This window comes from Protopterus annectens, chromosome 3.part1 (genome assembly GCF_019279795.1).
Source record: "Protopterus annectens isolate FY-2018-M chromosome 3.part1, PAN1.0, whole genome shotgun sequence".
NCBI classification, from domain to species: Eukaryota; Metazoa; Chordata; order Ceratodontiformes; family Protopteridae; genus Protopterus; species Protopterus annectens.
In genome coordinates this window covers 519423731-519448751 of record NC_056732.1, presented here as the reverse complement: position 1 = coordinate 519448751, position 25021 = coordinate 519423731, and the positions used below count along the sequence as shown (strand labels likewise).

The 25021-nt window shown below is 40.7% G+C and overlaps 1 protein-coding gene across 1 annotated transcript in view; it reads right to left on the bottom strand.

Annotated features, from left to right (window-relative positions):
- The window catches only part of GORASP1 (golgi reassembly stacking protein 1), a 584558-nt gene that overhangs the window by 403494 nt on the left and 156043 nt on the right, over positions 1-25021 (bottom strand). The window contains exon 2 of the mRNA XM_044066947.1: positions 8561-8641. Within this exon, the coding sequence (XP_043922882.1) occupies positions 8561-8641 (81 nt within the window). The remainder of the gene's footprint in view (positions 1-8560; positions 8642-25021) is intronic.

The following is a 25021-nucleotide window of genomic DNA, read 5'->3' as shown; positions in this document are numbered from 1 at the left end:
ATCACAAAAGCCTCTATCATCGGCCTTTATATCTCACCCAGAAATAACGTCTCAACTCTTGAAGACATACTCCAATGGGCCTCAGCTGAAATGAACCTTAAAACGTGCATACTAATCAACGTAAACATTGACTGGAATAAAATCAACAGACCATACCCTCCCTATCCGTTAACCTCTTTAACTTTACTCAAGTAACCCACTCTATCACCAGTCCCAATAAAACAAATCCCCCAGGATCTACTCTTGACTGGATCTTAGTCACCCATCCAAATAAAAATAACAACTCCAGCACTATCCCTGACTCTATTAGTGACCACCTCCCAGCTTTCATTTACCATGCAACCATCTCCCCATCCACACCAACATCAATATATTCAGACCCGCAACCTTAGTAAATTTAACCCCAAAACCTTCTCTAACTATCTCAAACAAATGAATTGGAACATTCTAAAAACCCATCCACTTGATAAAGCCATAGACCACTTTAATTCTACTTTCCAAGATACTCTAAATTCCCTAGCTCCACCAAGGAAAAAAAGAATAAAAACTATAACTGACCCTTGGCTAACCAAAGAAACAAAGCAAATTATGCATCAAAGAGACAAATCCTGGAAGTTTTATCAAAAGAATAAACTTCCCGAAACCCTTCTACAATATAAACAGCTCCATAACTTTGCAAAAAACAAATCTTCAAAGACAAAAAATCCTACAACACTAAGCTCCATTCTAACCATCCCTAAAGCCCTAGGCTTTTTTGGAACTCCATAAACTCACTCATTAACCCAGGCTCCAAAAATACCCCTGTCTGGGCCAAAGTAAATCTGACCTCAAATTAGCCTCACTATTCAACACTTTCTTTATACAGTCAATATCTGACCTAAGAAAAACTTTTCCCAACAATGACCCATCTCTCCTACATTCCACCTCATCTAAGTCCCCAAATAATTTCCCCCTTATGTTTGAGCTTAAACCTGTCTCCATTAACTACATAAAAATACTTCTATACAAACTTAAACCCTTGTCCAATGCACCTGACAATATCTCCTCTTCCCTTTTCAAGTCTGCTGCCAATAGTATAGCTCTCCCAATTAGTATCCTAATTAATAGATCCATAAAGGAATCCTATGTCCCTAAACTCTGGCATTCCGCCTTTATTCTTCCTCTCCACAAGGGAGGCAAAAACACTAACATTTTAAACTTCTGTCCTATAGTTCCTCTCTCTCCAAAATCCTAGAAAAATGCATCCACCACCAACGTATGCCTTTTCTGACTAAAAAACAACTTCTTACCCCTACCCAATATGGCTTCCGACCAGGACATAGCACCATAACAGCTCTACTCTCATTCTTAGAAACTGTCAATCAAGCCCGAGATTCTGGGAACTTAGTATCCACAGTGCTCCTAGATCTCTCTAAAGCATTCGATACAGTTTCCCATAAGCACCTTCTAACTCGCCTCTCAAACTTAAATTTGTCCCAAAACACTTTTTCCTGGTTTTCAAGCTATCTGTCAAATAGATCTCAAGCTGTGAAATGGAAAAAAGGTACCTCACCTTTCTTACCCACCCCTACCAGAGTACCACAGGGGTCCATCCTTGGGCGAATGCTGTTTAATATCTTTATCAATAACTTTCACTCTGCTACTCCTAATGCCAAAGTCATCTAATATGCAGAAGACTCTACACTTGTCTGCTCTGCCTCTAACCTCCCTAAACTCCTATCTAAAACTCAGACTGCCTTCTTAACTACTGAGATCTGGATGCGCCAAAATCACCTTTCTCTCAATGCTAACAAATCTAAAATACTATTATTCACACCCTCAAAATCTTTCTCTTTTGATAAAAATTCCTTCCAAGTCCTTAGCTAAAGCAACTCTCCGATCAAAGTTGTTCCCTTTGCCAAACTACTCGGTGTAACTATAGATGACCACCTCAAGTTCGACATCCATACTCAGCAAAATATAAGGAAAACCCACCAAAAACTAGGTATGCTATACAGGAACAACCACTTTCTTTCTACTTCTACCAGGTATACTCTGGCCTCCTCTTACCTCCTTCCCTCCCTTCTGTACGGTGCATCACTACTAACTAACCTATCCTCTTCCATCACTTCCAAACTTGAAAGCTGTTGTAACTAAATTCCTAAATTTGCCATCAAAGCCAAACATTCCACTCATCACTGTGTTACCCTCCAGTCCCTCAACTGGTTAGAATTCACGAGTTACCTGGACTTCCACCAGCTCACTACAGCACATAGACTAATATTTAATCCAACTAAATACCCTGCTCTAACATCCTTCCCCCATACACCCCAGATAGAACTCTCAGATCTGAACACCAAAACTTAATTATTGTCCACAAACAAACGTCCTACTGGACAACTTCTCCTCTCCTTCTCCTTAGGTAAGAAATGGAACTCTCTCCCTTCCACACTAAGGACAATGTCAAACAATAACAACTTCAAAACTCAGCTTTACACCCACCTCTCCTCCAAATGGAAATGTAACTGCATTCCTCTTACCTTTAACAAAAGCCCCTGGGAGGGTATCCTCCGGAGTTCATAAGCACCTTATTGCTGGCTATAACTTTCTATAGCCAATTCCCATATGATCTCTCACACTCTGTAAATAGCTTTTGACTTTTGAATTTAACTGTGCGAATTTGTTAAAATGTATCTGTACAATATTTTTGCACTATGGGCAATATTGCTCATGCTTTGTATTATTTGATATGTATTAGTATTTGTACTTTTATTTTTATTGGACTGCTATCTTTAATGTAATCGGTTTCATGGAGCTTTTCTCTCTGGGCCTCTATTGAAAATTAGCTCTCTGGGCCCAGTGGACTTCCCTGGTAATCAAACTGGAAATAAATAAATAATAAATAGAGAGCTCCACAAAAAAAAAAAAACATATGTCACCCTTGACAAACAAAACTTTTTTCACAAACCACTAGACTGCTCATACTCCAACCCCCATAAATTCTGGCAGTCTGTGAATAAGTTACTAAACCCTGGATGTCCATCTTCCCCCAACCCATACCCAAATAGCTCACCCACAGATACTGCTACCTAACTCAATACTTTCTTCATTGATTCTATCCATAACCTGACTAAAAATGACACTCTTCTCAACCCTAACCCACTCACCACCTACAACTCTACTCCCTTCTCTCTCAAACCTGTATCTTCAACATACATAAAGTCCCTTCTCTCTATACTTAAAAAAATGCTCACAATCAGTTGATAATTTACCTCCTCAGTTCCTAAAAATTGCTGCTAACTTTATCACCCTTCCCATCTCCATTTTAATCAATAGATCCATTCTCAAAATCACTGTCCCTAATATCTGGAAAAAATGCTATGTCATTTCCCTTCACAAAGGTGGTAAAGCAACCGACCCATCCAACTTTAGACCTATCACTATACTATCTCCATTGTCAAAAATATTGGAAAAATACATCCACAAAAAGGTCCTTAGTCACCTCCTCCAAGAAAATCTCCTTACCCCCTTCTCAGCATGGCTTTCGTCCAAAACATAGAACTGCTACTGCTCTCATATTCTTTATAAACACCACTGCACATTCCCGTGATAATAAGTTAGTCTCCTGTTTGTTCTTCAATTTATCTAAAGCCTCAGACACTGTTTCCCATAGACTACTTCTCTCAAAACTTCCTTCTCTATACCTCACCGACTCTTCCCTATCCTGGCTCTCCAGCTACCTTTTAAACAGACTTCAGGCTTTAAAATGACAAACTACCTTTTCTCCCTTCCTATCTGTTCAAGACAGAGATGCCCCTAGGCTCCATCTTTTGACCCTTATTTTTTCAATATCTTTATTAACGACCTCTACTCTTCTTGAACAAACTCTACAATTATTCAATATGCTGACGATTCTACTATCATTTCTTGCTCTCATAACATCTCTTATCTCCATACCCTCACTGAGCATTCCCTCCATTCAGTTGAAAGTTGGCTTACTTCTAATCAACTCTTACTGAACCCCAAGAAAACTAAACTCCTCCTTTTCCTCCCTACAACCCTTCAGCTTCATAAAGCAACCTTCTCTGCCTCCGAACTTGACAAATACAGTCATCTCTACTGAACCTCATACAAAACTCCTTGGAGTTACTATCGACGACCATCTAAAATTCAATCACCACATTCAGCTATGCATTAAAAAGACCAATCAAAAACTTGGGCTCCTATATAGGCACAAAAAAATTCTCACTCAATCCTCTAGATTTTCTCTTGCTCAAGCTTACCTACTCCCCACTTTACTCTATGCAGCCCCTATTTTTAAAAATCTTCAATCTAATCTAATCTCCTGGATAAACTGGAAAGTACCTATAACAAAACAGCAAGATTTGCTTCTACCCCACCTTATCATACTAATCACTGTACAGCTCTAAAAAGTTTCCAGTGGCATGAATTCCAGAACCAAATTCTATTACCCCAGCTTGTCACAGCTCATTCAGTCTTACATGACCCATCCTTCTGTCCCTCTCTTTCTATTCTTATTCAACCTTACATCACCAACCGTACCCTTCACAGTTTTCAACAGAACCTACTGCACGTCTATAAGCCCAATAAAAACACTGGCAAACTACTGTATTGCTACTCTGTCACTAATGCTTGGAACAAACTTCCTTCAAATGTCATATCATTCACTATCTCCTTCAAAATGACACTAAAAGACACCTACTGTTTGGCATGGTCACATCTCTGTTCTGAAGCAACATAACCTTACCTTCCTGTCATCTCTTTTCTCCTATTGCCTCCCCACCCCCAGTTGCACTTTAAATAACTAAAACCCTGTCATCTTATAGCCTTTCTCAATAACTGTCTGCACTCTAATTATTATCACTGCAATATACAATCTTTTTTTTTCTGGCCATCTCATCTTCACATCTCAGAATGTAAGAATATGTAACATTTAATTTATACTTGCATATCTTTGCTAAAAAAATGCCTTCTGCAAATATGTTCATTACTTTACTGTAAGCTGTCTGATGATTTTGTACCACTGTTCTATTACATACATTCCATTTGTTAATTTTCAAATTGTTGATATCTATTTTCATATTTTAATGTCTGGAGCTTTTCTCCCCAGGTCGCCTCTGAAATAGGGCATCTACCCAGTTGAACTAACCCGGTTAACAAAATGTCAAATAAATAAACTATATGTATGACCAAACAATTGCATGAGAAATTATTTTATACATGTGTATGCTTTCCCATTACATTGTGGATGCATGTGTAATGTGTGGGCAGTGCATAACTTAGCAGTTACTCTGTTACTGCCCAAAGCAATGACAGCTTTGGAGTTAAAATAATAAAGAAAAGGCAGAGCTGCAGGCTGCACACTGACGTCAGAAGCCTAACAGTATATTTATTTATTTATTTATTTTTATTTTACATTTGTTAACCGGGCTAGTCCTGCTGGATACATGTCCATTTTCAGAGGAGGCCCGAGGAGAAAAGCTCCACTATCTAATACAAAGTAATAAAAGTAGTAAAAGTACATTCCAATTACATAGGCAGTTTGAGAGACAGCTAAAACAGACATTTAAAATACATTGGGAGATTAAGACACATCTACAAACAGGTATTTGGCAAGTTTTACAGTAAGAGAATACAAAAAGTAATTAAAATTTCTTTGGAAAAAGCTAATGCAATAAAGACATTAGTAATTAAGTATTTTAAAGGCTAAAACAAAGATTAGAAAGTAGAAGCTTGGAGTTAATAGAGTTGATTTCTTAGGTAGAAAAGAGAAGCAATGAAGAAGTAGCATTGGATGACAGTGTAGAGGATGTAGGAGATGATTTGTGCTCAGCAAGGGAAGTTACATGAGCAAAGCCAGTGACTGGTTAGAAAATGTTTTAGTTGAGTTTTAAATAGTGTAATAGAAGTTTGGGCTATGAGGTCAGGAGGAAGTTGATTCCAGTCTTTACCAACTGAGTTGGAGAATATAGAGTCACCTGCTGTATTTTTTGCTAGAGAAGTTTGAATCAGTAATTTATTGGAGGAGCGTAGGGTTTTTAGGTTATTATAGGGTTTTATCAGAGTGGAGAGCATTGGTATGTTATCTGGGTGGTGGAGGGCTTTATGGGCGATTGTAAGTTGGTAGTATTTAATTAGGTGAGGTAACTCAAGCCATCCTAGGTTATGGAGGTTTAGGCAGTGATGTGTTCTATATGGAGATGCAGTGGCAAATTTAGCAATGTTGCTGTAGGTTGTTGTAAGCCTGTTGATGTTATGTTTAGAAAGATTAGTATAAATGGGGGGTGCATATAGTAGAGTAGAGAGAAGATATGTTCTGGCTATGGTAGTTCTTGCTTCAGATGTTAAGAACGGTTTGATTCTATAGAGAGAACCTAGTTTTTTATTAGTTGCTTTTATGATAGAGTTAATGTGTACATCAAATTTCAGTTGGTTATCTATAGTAACTCCTAAGAGTTTTGGTTGTTTGGTCTGGAGAGATAAGGGTGCCATTGTTAGACGCGAGTGTGAAATTAATAGGGGGAGACAGGTGTGTGGGTGGAAAGATGAGAAGTTTAGTTTTCTTAGGGTTTAAGAGAAGGCAGTGATTGGAGAACCATTGTTCAATAGTGTTAAAGGTCCTTTGAGTAAGTGAGTGGAGGTCAGCTTGGGTAGTGGCGGAGCAGATGATGGTAGTGTCATCGGCATACTGAATGCAAGGAGTTTGTGGGGTAGCAAGCTTCAGGTCGTTAATAAAAATGGAAAATAAAAGAGGACCTAAGATAGAGCCCTGAGGTACTCCTAAATTGGTGGGGAGAAGTTCGGAAAGATTGTTGTTCCATAAAACAGCTTGTTTCCAATCATGAAGATAGGAAGTAAACCAGTTTAAGGCTACATCATTGAGAGACAGAGATTTTAAACAATGTAGGAGGAGTTGGTGGTTCACCATGTCAAAGGCTTTTGACAGGTCGACAAAGAATGCTGATGAAAGAAGATTGTTATTCCGGTTTATATTAATAGAGTCAATGAAGGATATTAAGGCTGTGGTAGTGCTGTGGTAGGGACGAAAGCCATGTTGGCAATTAGCTAGGAGATTATATGATAGCAGGTGATTTAAAAGCTGTTTATGGATGCATTTCTCCATTATTTTAGCAATAGGAGATAGCAGTGCTATGGGGCGGTAGTTAGAGTATTCAAGTGAATCGCCCCCTTTGAAGAGAGGGATGATATGGGAGATTTTCCAGAGTGAGGGTATGGTACTTTCTTTTATGGTTCTGTTGATTAGAATAGAGATAGGGAAGGCAATAGCTTTAGCACCTAGCTGGAGATATTCAGCTGGCAATTTGTCAGCTGAGGGGGTTGAGGGTTTGAGTTTTTGAAGTAAATGTAGAATATAGGAGGTGGATATGGGTTTAAGAAGAAATGGAGGTGGAGTGCAGCTAGTGTTCTGTAATAATGAGGGGTCGGGGCTTTGTTGGTTTGCAAGATGAAGTATGGTTGATGTAAAGAAATTATTAAATGCATTAGCTGTTTGTAGGGGAGAGTCAGGGGAAGAGCCGTGAGGGCTGGGAGTTTTGACCTTGCCTGGGGATAGTAGGGAGTTAATTGATTTCCAAAATTTGTGTGGTTGGTGGTGGGATGATTGCTGTAGCTGGGTATAATAGTTCCTTTTATCTTGTATGACAGCAAGCTTAGTCCTGTTCCTTTTTTGTTTGAAGCTAATGTGATCAAAAGAGTCTTCAGTGGTTCGCCATTTACACCAGGCTTTACTCCTACTAAGGATAAGTTGTTTGGTATTATATAGCTACTCTGATTCAGATTTTTTGTAAGTACTGACAAGGACCAATCATCTGTGCTAGAAAAGCCAATGCTTACCATAAAAACACCAAAATCTGGATGCAGATGCAATGTTCTGGTATCCTAGTTGAAAGAGTCAAAGATGTGGGTTTACATAACTAACATTCCAATAGCCATCATGCAAGCAAATGCAGTGCATCTGTGCAAGCTATTCAGTACACAACAACTTTCAAGATAAATGGCATTTTATTTAAGTATACCTTTCAGACAAGGAAATCAAAGTCACATATTCAGCACGTGTTCTCTCAACTGTTTTGCAGTTCCAAACAGAAGGTATTTACACTAACATAATATGTAAAAGGGCACATGGAAACAAATATTTTATCTTATGCAGTTTGACTTAAAAAAATTAACTCACAGTTTTGTTATTCATGAGTTCAAAAGGGCAAAACATACTTTTTAAAAATATTTCTGATTTTTATGCACCATTATTACATGATTACATTTCCTCTCTTTTTCTGCACATATGCTACTATATAAATACATGTCCTCCAATGCCCTGGGTACTTACTTAAATAAAAAGTCACCTGAGAGAGCCTGTTTCTCAAGTTCACTTCTGCTAGTGGAAGTAGAATAGCTTCAACAGTTTTACAATATAACAAGTTACTCTGCCACTCAGTGTAATGATGGACTTCTTTTTTGCTCTGCTATAGCTAATTCATAAGTCTACCCAAAAATGCATCACCAAGCTCATTTTATACATGAACACAGTTCCAATACTTACTAATCGAGTATGCCCTATGGAGATGATAAAATCAAAGTATGATTCTAAGCCTGCCTTCTCTGCTGGAGAATTCTCCTGAACCTGCAAATGGAAAATACAGAAAATCAGCAACCTATCAGCAAGCAGTTACTACACTAAGAAATGGCCATAAGACATTTTTAGCAAAAAAAAAAAAAAAAAACATGCATCACTCTGGCTTTCAGACATACTAGCTTCACTAGTAGTGGGTAAAATCAAAACTACCTATGTAAATCACATGCAATTCATTGAGATGAGACACACTCTGGGAAAAAATCTGAGATCCCTGTGGCTCTCAGCAAAAAAGATCTGTAAGGACAAATGTGGCCTAACATATACTAAATCTGAGCTTGTGATACCTTTGAGCATTCCACTTATTCCAGGCCAGAGTGATCATTTATCACGGATAAAGTAGAATGTGAGGAATGAGCCATTTCCCAAGACAGGTGGTACAAGGGACAAAACCCATATGAAAAAGCAATTAAAAGATGTAACAGTGAGGCAGATGATTGAGATAAAAGTAATGGTCATATGCATTTCAACTTTGCTTCAGACTAAACTATTCCTTTTAACTTAACTTTACACCAATCACATTAGTCCTGCAAGGCCAGTCCAAGAGAAAAATCAAGCAAATAACAGCAGTCAGTGATTTTTTCCTCCAGAGACAGCTCCCATGCATGTCAGCAATTACATTTTGTTTTTTTGCACACATCTCAAATGTCAGACTGTAGTAAAAAAAAAAAGACTAAGTCAATGTATTTTTGCTCGGTGTTACACAAACACACAGAAGCTGGCAGGCAGAGCAAAGTGCTCTCACCTCCTACAAAGCTGTCCACTATCCATATCTGGTTGCCTACTAGAATTTATAACAAATTCCTCACAATAATGCATCTCACTTGCTCTTGTAAACTGCAAAGTCTGCAACCATGCACTTTACCATTTAATATCTCTGGGCTTTTGGCTCCTTGTTATCTCAATGAATATCGGGAAGGCAAGTAGCTGAAAAATGCAGCTACTTCACATAGGGTTGTTACAGGCTTATTTATTTTTTAAAGTAAAGAAATGAATGAATAAAGTGCCCCTAGCTGAACAGAATCACAGGTCTGTGCTGCATAAATACTTGCTGAATCATATTATAATAGCTACATTATTAAAACTAAAAAAAATATATATATTTTGCTGGCAATTTTTTTATATACAACACTGTAACTGAACATTTTGAGATGCACACAGTCAAGCGGCTGTAACTAATTGGTACAGACATTGGTAGATTATAATGAGAAAAGTTTTGATATTTTTTTTACACTGGAAATGTTCTGAAATGGGCAAGTTTCGTTATCTTTATTAAACAATATACATGATTTGAGATAATCAGGAAGCTAATTTGAAAACAATATGTGCATTTATTTGCTGTACAAAAAAGTGTATGCATGGGAGATTTCATGGTTTGGAAAAAAAAAAAAAAACAGGGCCGAAGGTAAACTTAATCTGCCACTGTAATTAACATCTTAGGTAGGCAAATACACTGGAAACAAGGGATGTAGGCAGTTTAGCTGAGATTTTTTTTTCTAATTAGACTAGGAACCTTTGGGTTTTCAGTGCATTTATCATAACCTAAACATTTTAAATTAATTATTTTAGTTTGGTGTGCCAGTTACAATGGAACAAAGTTTTGATCAAGCTAATATCAAAACTATCTAATATTTCTACAAAAAAACAAAGCCTTGAATAATTTCAGATATCATATTTTATTATGACAGCCATGACAACAGTAATTTCTATAACTGTAAATGACATAAATTGTTGTATGAGAGGATAGTTGAATAAACATGTTAAACTGAATAAATCAAACAGTTTTCTTACAAGAAACATCTACAGGAAAATAACATTACCAGATCGGCTTTAAAGCTTAAATATTAAACTTTTGAAGAAGAACAGGTGTTATTCTGTGGACAAAAAGCTCAATTATGCCCAAGGCTGTCACCAATAAGATGTTTGATGTGGTCACAGCTGAACAACAAAACTGACTCATTACACTGGCCAATACGCACAAGCTACTGTGTTTTGAAAATAAAATTGTTACATTAAAAAAAATGCCTACATATTTCTTTGCAAAATCTTAAACAATAGTTGACGCTAGGAATAACTGTGTTTGTGATAAACATGACACTAGTGCAGTTAGGGAATATAGAATCACTGCTCTGGCAAAAATATTACAAACTACTGTAACACAGCTTGTGTTGGTATAGAGAGAGAAGGCCCTGACTATAGCCCAAGCCGCCAGAATTTGGTTAGTTGATTGGGTTCTTGATGGAGGATGGGTGTGTCCATCATAGGATGTTACTAGGCTAATGGCCCTATGGTCTTTACAAGCCTAGCCATGTTATACCCATATTCCCTAACTGACCTTGGTTAGATGGTCGTTATTTGCAGAACGTGTCTATGATCAGCACCAACTGCCTCATCCATAAGGGACATAGGTGCCAACACCGGGGATGAATTTATGGTCTCCCATCCAACTATCTAGTTTGCGCTTGAATAGGGTTAGCGAGGAGTTCTGCTTCACGTGAACTGGGAGTTTATTCCAGAGGAGCAGCAATCTCTGGGAGATGTATCTGTCTCTCCAGCATATTCTGTTAACATTAAAGGCTTGGTTGAGATCCCTGGAGCGAGGGACTCTTGTCCCATTTGATTTGTGGATGTGCGGCACTTCCATTAGGACAGGGTCAGAGACTGCTCTGTAGGCCAGGCACAAGTTGCCTCTTAGCAGCCTGGAGGATACACAGTACAGTGACAGGGCTTTCAGCCTTTCCATGTAGGTTATGTTTTGGAGTCCCTGAATTTTCTTGGTGAGAAAACTTTGTTGTCTCTCCAGCTGCTGCAGGTGTCTGGTGAGGTACATACAAAAGGAGCACTGCACTCTATTAGTGGTCTGATGAGGGTTGAGTACAGAGGAGTTATAACATCCTTAGTCTTGGATGTGATGCCCTTATTTATGAGATACGCAACATGTGGACACATGGCGATCGAAGTTTAGACTGCTATCAACCTATGTTCCCAAATCTTGCACCACTGAGTTTGAGCTTAGTGGGGTGCTGTCAATATTGTAATGTGCAAGGACTTCCTCTTTGTCAAAGGGGATAATAATGCATACTTTTTTCATTTAGTTTTAGTCCATGGCTTTGGCACTAATCATTTATCTGTGTTAGCCCCTGTTGCAATATGTTAGCATTGTTTGGGGACTCAGTGATTGCACTCCGTTTGCAATCATCAGTGAACTTGGCAAGCCACAGGCCATCTACTTTCACCAGGGCTTCTGAGAAATAAATTCCAAACAGTAGAGGGCCCAGCACAGATTCTTGTGGTACGCCACTGGTCTACTGGTAGAGGTGGAATCCCCAACTTTGACAGTATGCGTTCTGTCGGTGAGCCAGTTGGCTACCCTTCTAGTGACATATGAGAAACTTTCCCAGCTGGGGATTAACCCAATGGCACTTGAGTGGGGGGTTTTGCCTTCATCCAGGGCTTTGGTGACATTCTCAAAGAAGACCGCCAGGATCAATAAGCATGATCTACCCTTAACGAAGACAAACTGGGTTGAGTCCAGGGTTTGAAGGTCACCTATGTCCTTGCTGATAAGGTCCATGATGATTCTTTCCATGGCCTTGCACATAAGGCTGGTTAGGCTTATGGGTCTATAGTTCCCAAGGACAGATGATGGACCTCCTTTGTGCAGGGGGATTACTGATGCTGTTCTCCACTCTGTTGGAACAAAGCCAGTGTTCAGACTGAGGTTAAAGACAGCTTAACAAGCAGCCTGAGATTTTATGCAGCCGGAGATCTTATCTGGTCCCATAGAGGCTGTGGTTTTGGCCTTAGTGAGTGTGGATATTACCTACTCTTTGAAGATACTAGGTGAATACTGGTGTTAGATATGCTTTGGGGTATGGTTGATGGGGAAAGGGGGTTGAAGTTTGTGCCAAATCTGTCACCTATCAGGTTGGCAATTTCCTCAGGTTCACTTTGAGAGGCACCATCCACTACAAGTTTGGCACATAGCTGGGCATTCCGTTTTAGATTTCAGACGTATCTAAAGAATGCCTTACGATCATCCTTAGCTAGGGATGCTAATTTCCCTTCATAACTAGCTTTACAGGACTTTACAAGATATATGATTTGCTTGTTCAAGCTGTGGAAGGTATTCTTCTTCTGCTGAGTAACTTCCCCGTTGTTCTTAGACATCAGTTTCTTCTTTTTGTTATACAACCTATTTATACTTTAGGTCCACCAGGGTGACCTGTTTTTTCGGGAGGACCTGGTTTTGATCCGGTCAGGTACAGCAGAGTCTATACAGTTGTGTAGGTGGTTATACAGGACATTTGTGCACTCTTCTGAATAGGAGTCATTGTTGGCTTATTTAGCAGGGGGTTTGAAACTTTACATCATTGTCTAGTAGGCTGTAGTTTCCTTTGGAGAAATTTTTCAGTTTTTTTGCTGGGAGGATGTCAGGTTTGATGGTTACTTCAAACGAGATAAATTTATGGTCTGGCCTTACCAGGTGAGTAATGCACAGGGAGTAGTGCAGTGACCTCCCATGTTGGTGAGTACTAAGTCTAAGACATTTGAGCTCCTTGTGGGGGTGCAGACTAGCTGTTCCAGGGCATCTGTAGTGACAAAATACAGGAACATCAGGGCGAGCATGTCTGTGCTCATGTATGTCACCCAGTCGATGGAAGGATAGCTGAAATCATCCATGACCAAAGTGTTTGGGTGTATAGTGAGTGCCAAGTCCAGGTAGGTGGTGTGCATTTCTTGGTTCATGGTGGGAGACCTTTAGCTAGCAATGATGTGGTACAGTGCTTTACCTTTAGCTAGTTGGACCTGGAATAGCTCAAGAGAGTCATACTGTTTAACCAGTCTCGAGGTCTATTTAGCTTTAATGAAGATGGATACACCTCCAACTTTGGTTCTTTCACACTTATTTTGGGGTCTGAACATGTGGAAGGCATTTCTGCCAGGCACAGCCAGGGTGCTGTCTGCGGCCTTGAACCATGTCCCAGTGACTGCACAGACGTCACAATCTTCCAGTGTGAGGAGTACTTTCAGGGAGTGCAGCTTCCTGTTTAAGCTCCTAGCATTAAACAGCATAACCTTGACTTTGTCTTGAGTGGATTTTTTTACGATGGAAATTTTGTTGTTTTGATATTGCCTAAAAAAGGCACTATGGGGGAGGCAAGCGCCTTTGCCAGTGTCCGAAAGTCTAGAGGAGACAGGTGAAAACCATCTCTAGCAAAACAGAGTGCCCTGTCAACCATGTCCCCCAGGCTGACATATACTGGATCCTGCTGGATTGACATGAGATGCTAAACCAATTGTAGAACTCTATCATTTTTTGTGTATATTGTGGCATCATCTTGGGTGAAGGTAGAATGCTGCTTAGGGCCAGGGACACACTTGCCTGGGATACACAATCTGAGAGTGCAGTCATGTCTCTCTTCATATAGTCCAGAGAGGTACGTCTCAAGTCATTCATCCCAACATGTACTATGACAGAGTCATAGTGGTAATTGTTGTTGAGTGAACAGAGTGCATGCATGTTTTGACAGAAACTGGCACCTGACAGGCAGCTGATAGTGGCATTCTCCCTCTCCAGCCTGGTGAGGGGGACATCTGTGTGTTTCACTATGGAGTCGCCTATGACCAGGACATTTGGTTTTGAGGTGTTTTGCCTTATGGGCTTATTTCCTGAGACAGTGGTGTGAGTGTGTTATGTGTAGTGGATTCTATTTGCTTTGCAGTATGTGCAAATTGTTTACGCTTGGGAGGTCTCTGATCATTTGGTAGCCTTCTACTGAGTACCTCTGCGTATGTGGGTTTAGGTTTGTGACCTTGTTTTGTGTGAGATGTAATGTGTGTGTGCTGACAACCTGCTTGATGTCTGGTTTGTTACTACGTGAGAGAACTGATTCTAAATTTATAGTGTAACTACATCTCTCACATATTGTATTGGTTTGTTTTAGGAGTAAGTGATTGTCAGTATACATGAGGCAATTTCTGCACTGCCTCTAAATGCCCATGTCAATCAGGCTGGCCACAGAAATGGTTGGAATGTGACCACCCATTATGGCAAGTTTTTACTGTAACTCCTACTGGGGAGTGTGCTAGTTTGATCAGATTTTGCATGGGGATTAACAAAGGGGCTTATTCTACTGAAGTCTAAGAGTGAAAACTATAGCAACACAGTTCTCAGTGCGCAACGGAGTTTCCCACAATGAGGCAGGGAAGCTTGGGAGGATTCACTAACAGATGTCTAGGAGAAAAATGACTTTCAAGGCATTTGCGTCTATACAAGACACCACCAAACCCCACTGAGTGGTGTGCAACTGCATGCAAATGCAAGGCTTAAATACAAGTGAAATTAAACACTTTTAAGCTAAGCTATCAATGGGAAAGCACACAATGAGCTTTCCTCCAATAATCTCCAACTCAGATGAGGCTCAGACTACACACTTCTGCCACAAGGGTGCAGGCAGAGCCCTCCTAATGAAAGCTGGCTAGAATGGTGCTCAAGTGTAATAATGCAGTCTAGATTCAGCAGATCTGAATCTAGTCTGTGCTATGTACTAGCTACTTAAGGCAATGGAACAGCTTTTTAAAAGTGCACAAAAATACAGCAAAAATCAGCAAAATGATAAAATACAGTCAGCAAAGTGCAAGGAAAACTCAAAAAGTACTTATTTTTTCAATTATTTTGCAATGGATGCTTTGGATTTCGGCAGAATCTCTCCAGACCTCCGGTAAAAGTTGCCAAATGTTGAGCAGCTCCGGTTAGATGACCTACGTGAGCAGCTGTGAAAGTGGGAGACTATGGAGAGCATTTCTATAGAGGATTTTAAACTGGAGAGGTCTGCTTATATACATGGCATAGGGAAATGCATTTGTGAGGCTTTTATACCAGCAGGATGAAAGACGTTTAGACAGTTAATCCCTCAGGTCAAACAGATAAAAACACAAACTTTAAAACAGCAGTTTCCCACTTGGATGGGCTGAATACAGCTCTGTTCCCCCCAGAGTGCAAAAAAAAACGCTCCTAATTTAAAACAAACTGGTTTTGAGCTCAAGTGCAGTAACAAATGCTTTACAGAATTCCTGCAGTTTCAGGAATCCTTGGAAATACGTTCATTAACTTTGAGAAATGTTCAACAAACTACAGAACAAAGTGCACAATGTAAGAGAATATTTTGGAGGGAGGGACTATGGTTTTCAACTAGCTTGCATCTCAGCTCCACTAACAAGGCCTTGCTGGGATGGAAGCTTATCAGACAGTGGAATGGTTTCTAAAACAATGATGGCAGCCTGTGTTAGTGCATGTGGAGGAGCATGCATGCATGGACTAAGGGATATAGGCGACTCTCTAGGGGCTGGGAGTCTTATAACTGGAAAATGCTCCCACTTCTATGATGCCAGTGAGAGCACAAAGCACCCTCCTAACTACCTGGGTAATGGCCCCATACAAGTACGATGATCTGCAGGTACAGGGCAAAAATGTTACAATAAATTTGAGTAACTTATTAGAACTAAAGAAATTGTGGCCGCGGTGCTGCAGTGGTTAGCGTTGTCGCCTCACAGCAAGAGGTTCTCCCGTTCGATTCTCGGCTGGAGCGCCTTGTGTGTGGAGTCTGCATGTCCTCCCCATGGTTGAGTGATGTTTAAAGACATGCAGGTAGGTGTGTGAGTGAATGGGTGTCCCTTCTTTGAAGGTTGGGCGTCGGGCTGGCAACTTGGCACCATAAAAATCCACTGCAAATCATTAGCGGACCGGAGTTTCACTGCGCGACCCCTATCCGGGAAAAGCCGAAAGAATAAGACTAAGATTAGAACTAAAGAAATTAAATGAGCTAGCATAAATGAAAGTTATGTACAAAACATAACACTATATCCCTGTTGTCTTCTTCAGCCTGTCTCAAATGTTGGGTATATCAGATCCAAAACTGTATCTTTCAGTCTCTTGGATGCAGGATCAGTTTTCTCCCCTCTACCCATAACTCCCACCCACCCTTACATCCCCTCAGATCGAGTTTCTTGCCTATACTAAAGGCTCTTCCTATATTATGTAGATAATAAAGGATCTGGAATGACTATGAAACAGTTCCAGACTGCAAGTAAGACAAGGCTCTGGATAGGTCCAGTAGAGAGCCTCAAAAATGATAATTTGGCAGAGGAATGGAGGGAAAGAAAGATGAGATGGACAGAAGACCACACAAATACAAATCTAGCATTATGGTAACTACATAACTTCCATATCTGATATTGTCTTTTCCATCTGCTTCAACTCTTGGCACAGAGTCCACAGCTACTAAAAAACACAGGTTTCATTAAAAGCCATTCCAGAGAATGACCTAGCCAAATGTTGTCCAGGACCGGCTTGTAGTGGGAAATGAATGTTTGTAAAGTGGAAAAAGTAGTCGCAGCATAGATATCCTCAATAGAAACTCTAGAAAAAAGGCTGTAGAAATTGCAACAGCTGAAGCAGAATGAGCTTTAGATTTGTGAAGCAAGGACAATCCTTTACTTTGGAAACAAGACATACAACTGGACAACCAGATAGACAATGTGACCTTGAAAACATTATTTCCCAGTTTAGCCTTGGAAAATAAAATAAAAAAAGTTTTCCTGAAATTCCCGGTACGGTGCAAATAAAATTGCAGTTGATGATGGACACCTAGTTCTAAAAATTAGGATAAGAAGACTATTAAGTTAATAGTCTGATTCAAGGAAGATTCTGAAGCCACCTTGGTATGGAAATATGGGGTCGTTCAAAGACAGACCCTATCTTTGTGGAACACTAAAAACATAGGCTTACATGATAGGGCCACAAGTTCTGAAATTCTCCTTGCTGAGATGAATGCTGCCAGAAAAAGCATTTTCCAAAAAAGAAAATTTGGTTCCACTGCAGCTGCAGCTTCAAAAAGGGGCTTTTTGGGGCATGTAATAAGATGGAACAGAGTCTCTTAAGGGAGATCAAAGGAGAAAGGTACCTCACAAAAAAGGCCTTAGATGATCTCAATGAGGAAATAACAGTATGATCCTCTCCCATGTGAAAAAAATGGAAAATGTTGCCAGTTGAATCCTGACAATGGAATAGCTAGCATCTACCCAAAATAAGTTAGCCAAGAAATCCAAAATAGATGGTAAGAGGGCTGAAAGGAGTTCCAGAACTTTGGAAGAGGCCCAAATGGAAAACCTCTTCCATTTGCTTCTCTACAGTTTCCTAGAAATAGGCTTTTAGGATAATGAGAAAATATGGACTACAGAGGAAAAAAGCCTGAATTTCTGGCCATCACTGGAAGTGGAAAAAAAAGATTACCTTCACTTTGATGTCCAGGTGAAGCTTGCCAGATGGGTGAGAGAGCAAAATCTGGAAGAGGTTCCAGCACCTAGGGAGGGTGCACCAAATGATAACAGTGAAAAACATGCTTGCCAAGACCAAAAGGAGGTGACGAGGATCACCTTCATCTTGCACAGATCACTTTCTGAAGGAGCTTGGTTATGAGGGAAGTGGGATGATAAGAGTACAGGAGACCCAGCGGCCTAGTTTGAACCTCAGCATCCCTTGCAGACTCTCCCTCTTGGGGATTCAGAGCAAAGTAGCTCCTGCATTTAGTGTTAGTTAGTGTAGCCATCAGGTCACAGCAAGGCTGACTCCAATGGCTGAAGATCTTGAAAGCCAACAACTGATTGAGAGACCACTCATGAGGCAGAAGAATGGATCTGCACAACTTGTCCACTAATACACTGGATTTCCCCAGGATATGCATTGCAACCAAGAAGCACTGGGAAGACATCTCCCACTGCCAAACCAAACCCTCATGGCTTCCTGACAAAGGATACAAGCAAGTTCTCCCTTGTTTGTTGATGTACCAGACCACTGACATATTGCTTATCTGAATCACAATCACACCTCTAGGGAGGGAGTCCTGGAAGCCCTGCAGTGCTGGGAGTACTGTCTTCATCTCCAGAATGTTGATGTAAAGACTGGCCTCTGTCGAAGTCCATGTGCCTGGACCATCTTCCCCTTGAATGCTCAACCCCAGAAGGGATGCATTCATGGTAACAGTGGACACTGGGGACAGAAGGTCAAAAGGGCAACCTAGAGAAACTAGAAGGGTACCAACTCACCACTGAGCATGCTATAAGCAAATTCACATGAGACTGATAGGGATGTGTATGAGTTGATGCAGAAAAGACCACTAAACTGCAAAACTCTCGAAATCTGGCATGAGGAATGAGAGACATGGAGGCTGCCATTCAGCTCAAAAGATGTAGAATGGATCTTGCCAGGGTTTTTGGGTGAGAAAGAACCATGGAGACCTACTGACGCACAGAACAGATTCTTGATCCAGAAGTCTGTCTATCTGTAATGAAGTATCCTGGTGGCATCCTATGAATTCTCCCAGTTGAATACAATTCAGTTTGTACTTCTCTGTGTTGACTATGATTCCTACGTAGAAGCATAGCTGGAGCAAGGAGTCCCTGACCCAAGTTAGTAGATGTTTCATGGTAGGACTCATTAGCCAGTCATCTAGATGTGGGAACAACCCGAATCCTTGCAGTCTGAGATGTCCTATAATCACTGCCATGCACATGAACACCTGCAGGGCTCGGATGAGATTGAACTGCAAAGTCCTGAACTGAAAATGACTGGCTACCAACTGAAAGTGAAAGAACCTTCTGGACAGCCTGGCTACTGAGCACACCCAGTCGCCATTCTTCAACAGAGTGAAAATGGACTGAACTGTGACTATCGAAATTTCATCTGTTTCACAAACTGGTTCAAGTAACTGATTCAAAATGGGCCTAAAGCTCCCATTTTTCTTTGGAACCAAACAGAATCTCAACTAGACAAATTATTTTTACTGATCTGGCAGGACCTCCTAGATGACTCATTTGTATAGCATCTCTGCAATTTCTTGAGCTATTGCGTTCAACTGAGAGGGCACTACACTGGGGAGCTTTCACTGTGACTTTTCTGGTTAACAAATGAAGGGAATGATGTATCCTCTGCATACTATTCTTTGCACCCAAGTATCTCGAGTGATGGAACACTGGAAGAGTTTGTCATTAAAAGGGCCTCAAAAACCTTGGTTTTGCAGACCACATCTGCCACAAGGGTGATGTCCTAATTTATTTTTCCTCCTTCTGCACCTTGAGTTTTTATCTCTAGAAGTGTACTGAACAAAATCCTGACACTTCCAGAACCAAAGCTTCTTCTTACCTCAAAATGTCCTTTTGAGGGTGGAGAAGCAAATTTCAGTGGCAGACAAGGCTTTGCCTTCTTGTTCACTTCTGGCCAGTGCGCCCTTCATTTTGTTCTCTGAGAGTGGACTTGTCAAAGGGGCATTCAAAAAGGATGTCTTGAAGTTCTCCGCAATATTGCTGAGACACATCCAGACATGTCAATGCACAGCAATGCCAGTACCTGCTCCTCTTGAAGTGCAGTCCACTGCAATGTATAAAAGGTGCATGGACAAAATTAAATAAATTGGAGGGTTGCCAACAGTGAATCCACTGTTTCGTGGGACCCTGTGTTCATGGCTCCAGAGACAGACTTGGATACAGTTCTTTTCAAATCCCTCTGAAATCCTGTCAGTTGTGCTAGGTAGTTCACCTTGAGTAATGCAAAGGTCACTGAAGCAGAAATCTGCTTTCTGAATGTATCCAATGTTCTAGACTACCTGCTAGGAGGATAGCTCTTTTTTCATGGCCACTGCCACCAGAATGGCATCTACTGTTACTGCAGGCGCCTTGCTCCAGTGAGGTCCATCTCATACAGAAACTAAGATTTTTGTCAGGATTGTGTGAATGGCTCCACAACAACTGTCTCCTTCAATGCCCACTGTAAACCAGGTGAATAAGTTTATCAGCAAATGGGAACCATCCAGGACATAGATGAGACAGCTTTGAAGGCCTTGAGAAATAATGATTCTGCCTGGGTGAGTGAGGGGACATCAGTGGACCATCTCCCATTGTCAAAGTAATTCCAGAATGCTTCCAAATAAGACATCTTCTGGGGGGACCTTAGGGACCCCTCTCCTTCCTTAAAATCATTATCTTCACTGAGGGATTGATGGGGACATTCTAAACACCTCCTTTTACATGAGTACTTCCTGCATTCTTTCCTTGTGGGAGGATCTGCAAAAGACTCTGAAAGGGAACTCATCTCATCAGCACTGTTATGGCCTAGGGAAGTTGGCTGTCCTTGAATGACAGGATGAAATGAAGGATGAACCATAGATGTCAGAAGGGATCAGTACAGACGCGAGTGAGAACAGGAAACCTCTTCTATGGATCCAGTCAGAACTCATTCAAATGCTTTGAAAGCCAACACCAAAAATGGCCCTGAAAGAGTCCCCTTGGAATCCAAAGAACCAAAATGACAACCTCAAGACTCAACACATCTCAGCTCCAAGGTCAACACCAGTGCTGAGCTGTCCAGCATCATTGAACCAAGAAGAAGGGATAAATCAGACGGCCACAGAGTCAGTCCCAACCCTTGTGCACCAACATTGACTTCTCAGCTACAAGACCCATCAAGATAAAATACTGTCGGAAATTGAGCAGGTTAAGTGACACTGTTGGAGTTGAAGATGATCAGACTATCACTCATACATAGTCATCCCGTGGGGAACATCTGGTTCCAAGACCACTGGATCCAAGGGGCAGATCAGTGAAAGAGAAATTACATGAGAGTTGTCAGGGGCAGGTCCCTCCACTCCCACAGCAGAAGTTACAGGGAGGGCCGCCATTTGAATCTGGATTCTCAAGAACTTCTGCATCATCCTATCCATACTAGGTTCAGACAAGCTCCTCAACTGTACCAACCTGAATGGGTAAGCCAATGAAGGAAGTCAGGAAGACATATGGAAAGGCATCTCTTGAACTGGTGAGTGGAACCTTGGGATGGTTGGCCATGGGGAGAACTGTGGCACTGGGATGAGATCTGCATTGGCTCTGAAATGGTGACCAGATCTGAATATTTGGAAAACTTTGAGGCTGGACCTATAGCTCCCATAGGGTCTGGAGAAGTTTTCCTGGTCTCTTTCTCTCAAGATCTAGACTTATCCTTCTTTCTGCCTCTCTTTATCCTTATTATTGCCTTTAATTCTGGGTTAGTCTCCCTTACATGTATCCACTGATTTCTTGCTCAAGGGTGAACCGAGAGTTTCCCACTTTGTGACTGGAGGAAGACCTTTTATGACCAATTGTGACTAAGAGTCTGCGAGGGACCTAGGCCTTAAGGCAGAACATAACTGACACTATTCATCCAAATGTGACACCCCAAAGCAGTATACACATTTGGTGTGTGGGTCTTGTAAAAGGATTTTGTGACCTCAAGCAGTGCACTTATTGAATTCAAAGATTTGTCGGACATGACAACTAACAATAGTTCACTAGAGAATACAAATGGTAACACCTGAACACGCTGCCACAACAACAGAACCAATAAACCTTGGAGAAAAACAGACAGCTAATAAACAAGCATCTACAAACTATACTAGAAAAAAGGCTAAGCATATGTTTTTATTTTTTGTTTTTTTTTTTTTTTAAGGAAGGAAGCGAGAAGGGAAAGAAACACCAGTTGGTTAATTGGTCATCAATCCTAAGACAAAACTACATACAAAAAATGACTGCACTATTCTAAGTTAAAGAAGAAAAAAATTGCAAAAAGGTACAATTTAACCTAAATATATATATATATATATATATATATATATATATATATATATGTGTGTGTGTGTGTGTGTGTGTACACACACATATATATATATATATAAATAATAATACCAGATTCCAGCAGGAGTCACCACATGAGAAGAACTAAGTGAACGTTGTATCTTTTATTAAGGCATAAAAACACACAAGCGCTTTCACGTAGTTAAACTACGCTTCTTCAGGTGTCCACTTAGTTCTTCTCATGTGGTGACTCCTGCTGGAATCTGGTATTATTAGTATTTTTACGTTTTTCCACGAGGAGTCTTTGCTTTCTTGCTACAGTTCGTTGTTTTTTTTACATATATTTTACATATATATATATATATATATATATATATACATGCATACATATACACACACGTGTATATGTATGTGTATATATAATGTATATGGACAGGTACATAAAATTTCATATATAAAATTTCTTACTGCGGCAGGGCTAGCCACCCGGCAGTGTAAAACCTTGGCTCGAGATGATTGCCACTGCTGAAGTGACACACCGACCCCATATGCAAAATGGGAAAAGTGGTTTAGGATGGATGGATGATGGAAATAAAATTACTATTATGATTTATGGAAACTCCACTACAGATGAAGAAGATATAATCAGTTAACCTTTTGGCAAATGTAACTTTGGAAAGATGGGCTGGTTCTCCTAGGTGGAAATTTGAAATGGCAGCCACTTGAACTTAGTAGTAGAAAAGCTTGCCTCTTCATTGAAAACTGAAACTAAAAATTCAGTTATAGACAGTACAGGGACAGAAAGAGGGTCCAGATCCTTGCTTAGGGCCCAGAATTCAAAATTTCTTCTATTTACTTTTCTAAATTCTTCTAGTAGAAACTTTTTGAGAAGATAACAAAATATGATGGACCAGGGAGGAGAGCCCAGATGTCTGACAATTAATGGAACAGGAGAAACCATGTGAGCAGTTTGAGGCTTGTTATGTCTTGATGAGCCATCTCTGTCAAGTGAGACAGATAGTCTGCAGTTGAATTCAGTATCCAGGGCAGATGTAGAAGGTGAGGCAAGCAGAATGGGAACCAAATCTGAGGAGGCTAAAAAGGGGCAATGACAATAACTGTGCTCTTCCATTGGAATACTTTCTGTAGAAATTTAGGGATGAAAGGTAATGGTGAGTAAATAAAGGACACCAGAGGGACAATCATGGACTAGAGCATCTCTTTGTGACTTCCCCATTGGAGGGATTAGGACAAAGAACCTGCTGCACTTGTTGTTGAGGGGAGATGAAATAGGCTGCAGCATAGCTGGCTTCATCAATGGAAAAGTCTCTCTTCTACTTAGACACTGAGAGACCACTCATGAGGCATCAGAATGGACCTACTTAGTTTGTCTGTAATCAAATTGGTTTTCCCCAGGTTGTGCATTACTATTAGAAAGTAACCAGAAGGGACCGCCCAGTGCCACACAGTCATAGTTTCTCGACGAATTAGATAAGACTTGGTTCCTCCCTGTTTATTGACATACTGTCTCTTTGAACAGCAAATGTCCTGGATGGGGGAAGGTCTTGAAAGGCCTGCAACTCTAGGAGAACTGCTCTCATTTCCAGGACACTGATATCCATCTTTGCCTGTCCTTCCCAAGTAGTGCACCCTCACCCCTGTTGGGAGGTGTCCATGGGCACTGTGGCCATGGGCAGGAGGAGAACAAATAGACAGCCTTCAGAGACTTCATTCAAATTAATCCACCAAAGAAAACACCTTTTGCATGCATGTGTGACATTGACTGGAGTGGTTAAAGGATGCTGAAGAATGGACCACTGAGATGCCAGAGATGCCAGTGTCCACTGAAGTATTTGCATGTGAAACATGGCCAGATGAACAAGGGTGATAGCATCTGCTATGGATACCAAGGCTTGTAAAATCAGTCATGCTGGAACAGAAGAATTTTGTATTCATTTCCTGACCTGGGGATCTCAGTGTCTGGATTCCAGCAAGAGGACGACAGGCTATCTGCTTGACTGTGTCCAGATGAGCACCTATGAACTCTGGACATTGTGTAGGTGTTGTGATTTGTTGTAATTGATTGCGATGCCTACATGGATGCACAACTGGAGCAAGTAGTTCCTTGCCTGTAGGAGTTGATGCCTGGTTGGGGTAGTTAGGAGCCAGTTGTCTGAAGTATGGAAATGCACAGAATCCCAGCAGTCTCAAGTGAGCTGCTACCACTGCCAAGCATTTAGGGAACATGCTGGTGACTGTGGTGAGACCAAAGGGCAGTGCTCTGAATCAGTAATGACTGGCTCCTAGCTGAAAGCGCAGCTATCTTCTGGAGCACCTGTTCATTTTGATGTGATGGTACGCATCCTGAAGATCAAGCACATCCATAGTTCTTTTGCAGCACAGGCAAAATGGACTGAACCATGATCATCTGGAACCTTGAATATTGCAAGAATGTATTTAGTTTGCTGAGATCCTGAATTGGTCTTAAGTCCCCTCTCTTTTTTGGCACCAAGAAGAAGCTTGAATAGGTTCTGGATCCTCTCCGGTCTGGGGGGACCTTCTGAAAGACCCTTTTTTTTAAGCAGCTTTCCTATTTCTAGTACTGCTTCCTCTTACTGGGTGTAACATAGGGGATTCTTTTCATTTGTGTACAAGGATTTGGGAAAATGGTATGACAAACTCTGCACTAAGGAATTTTTTGTTATAGAT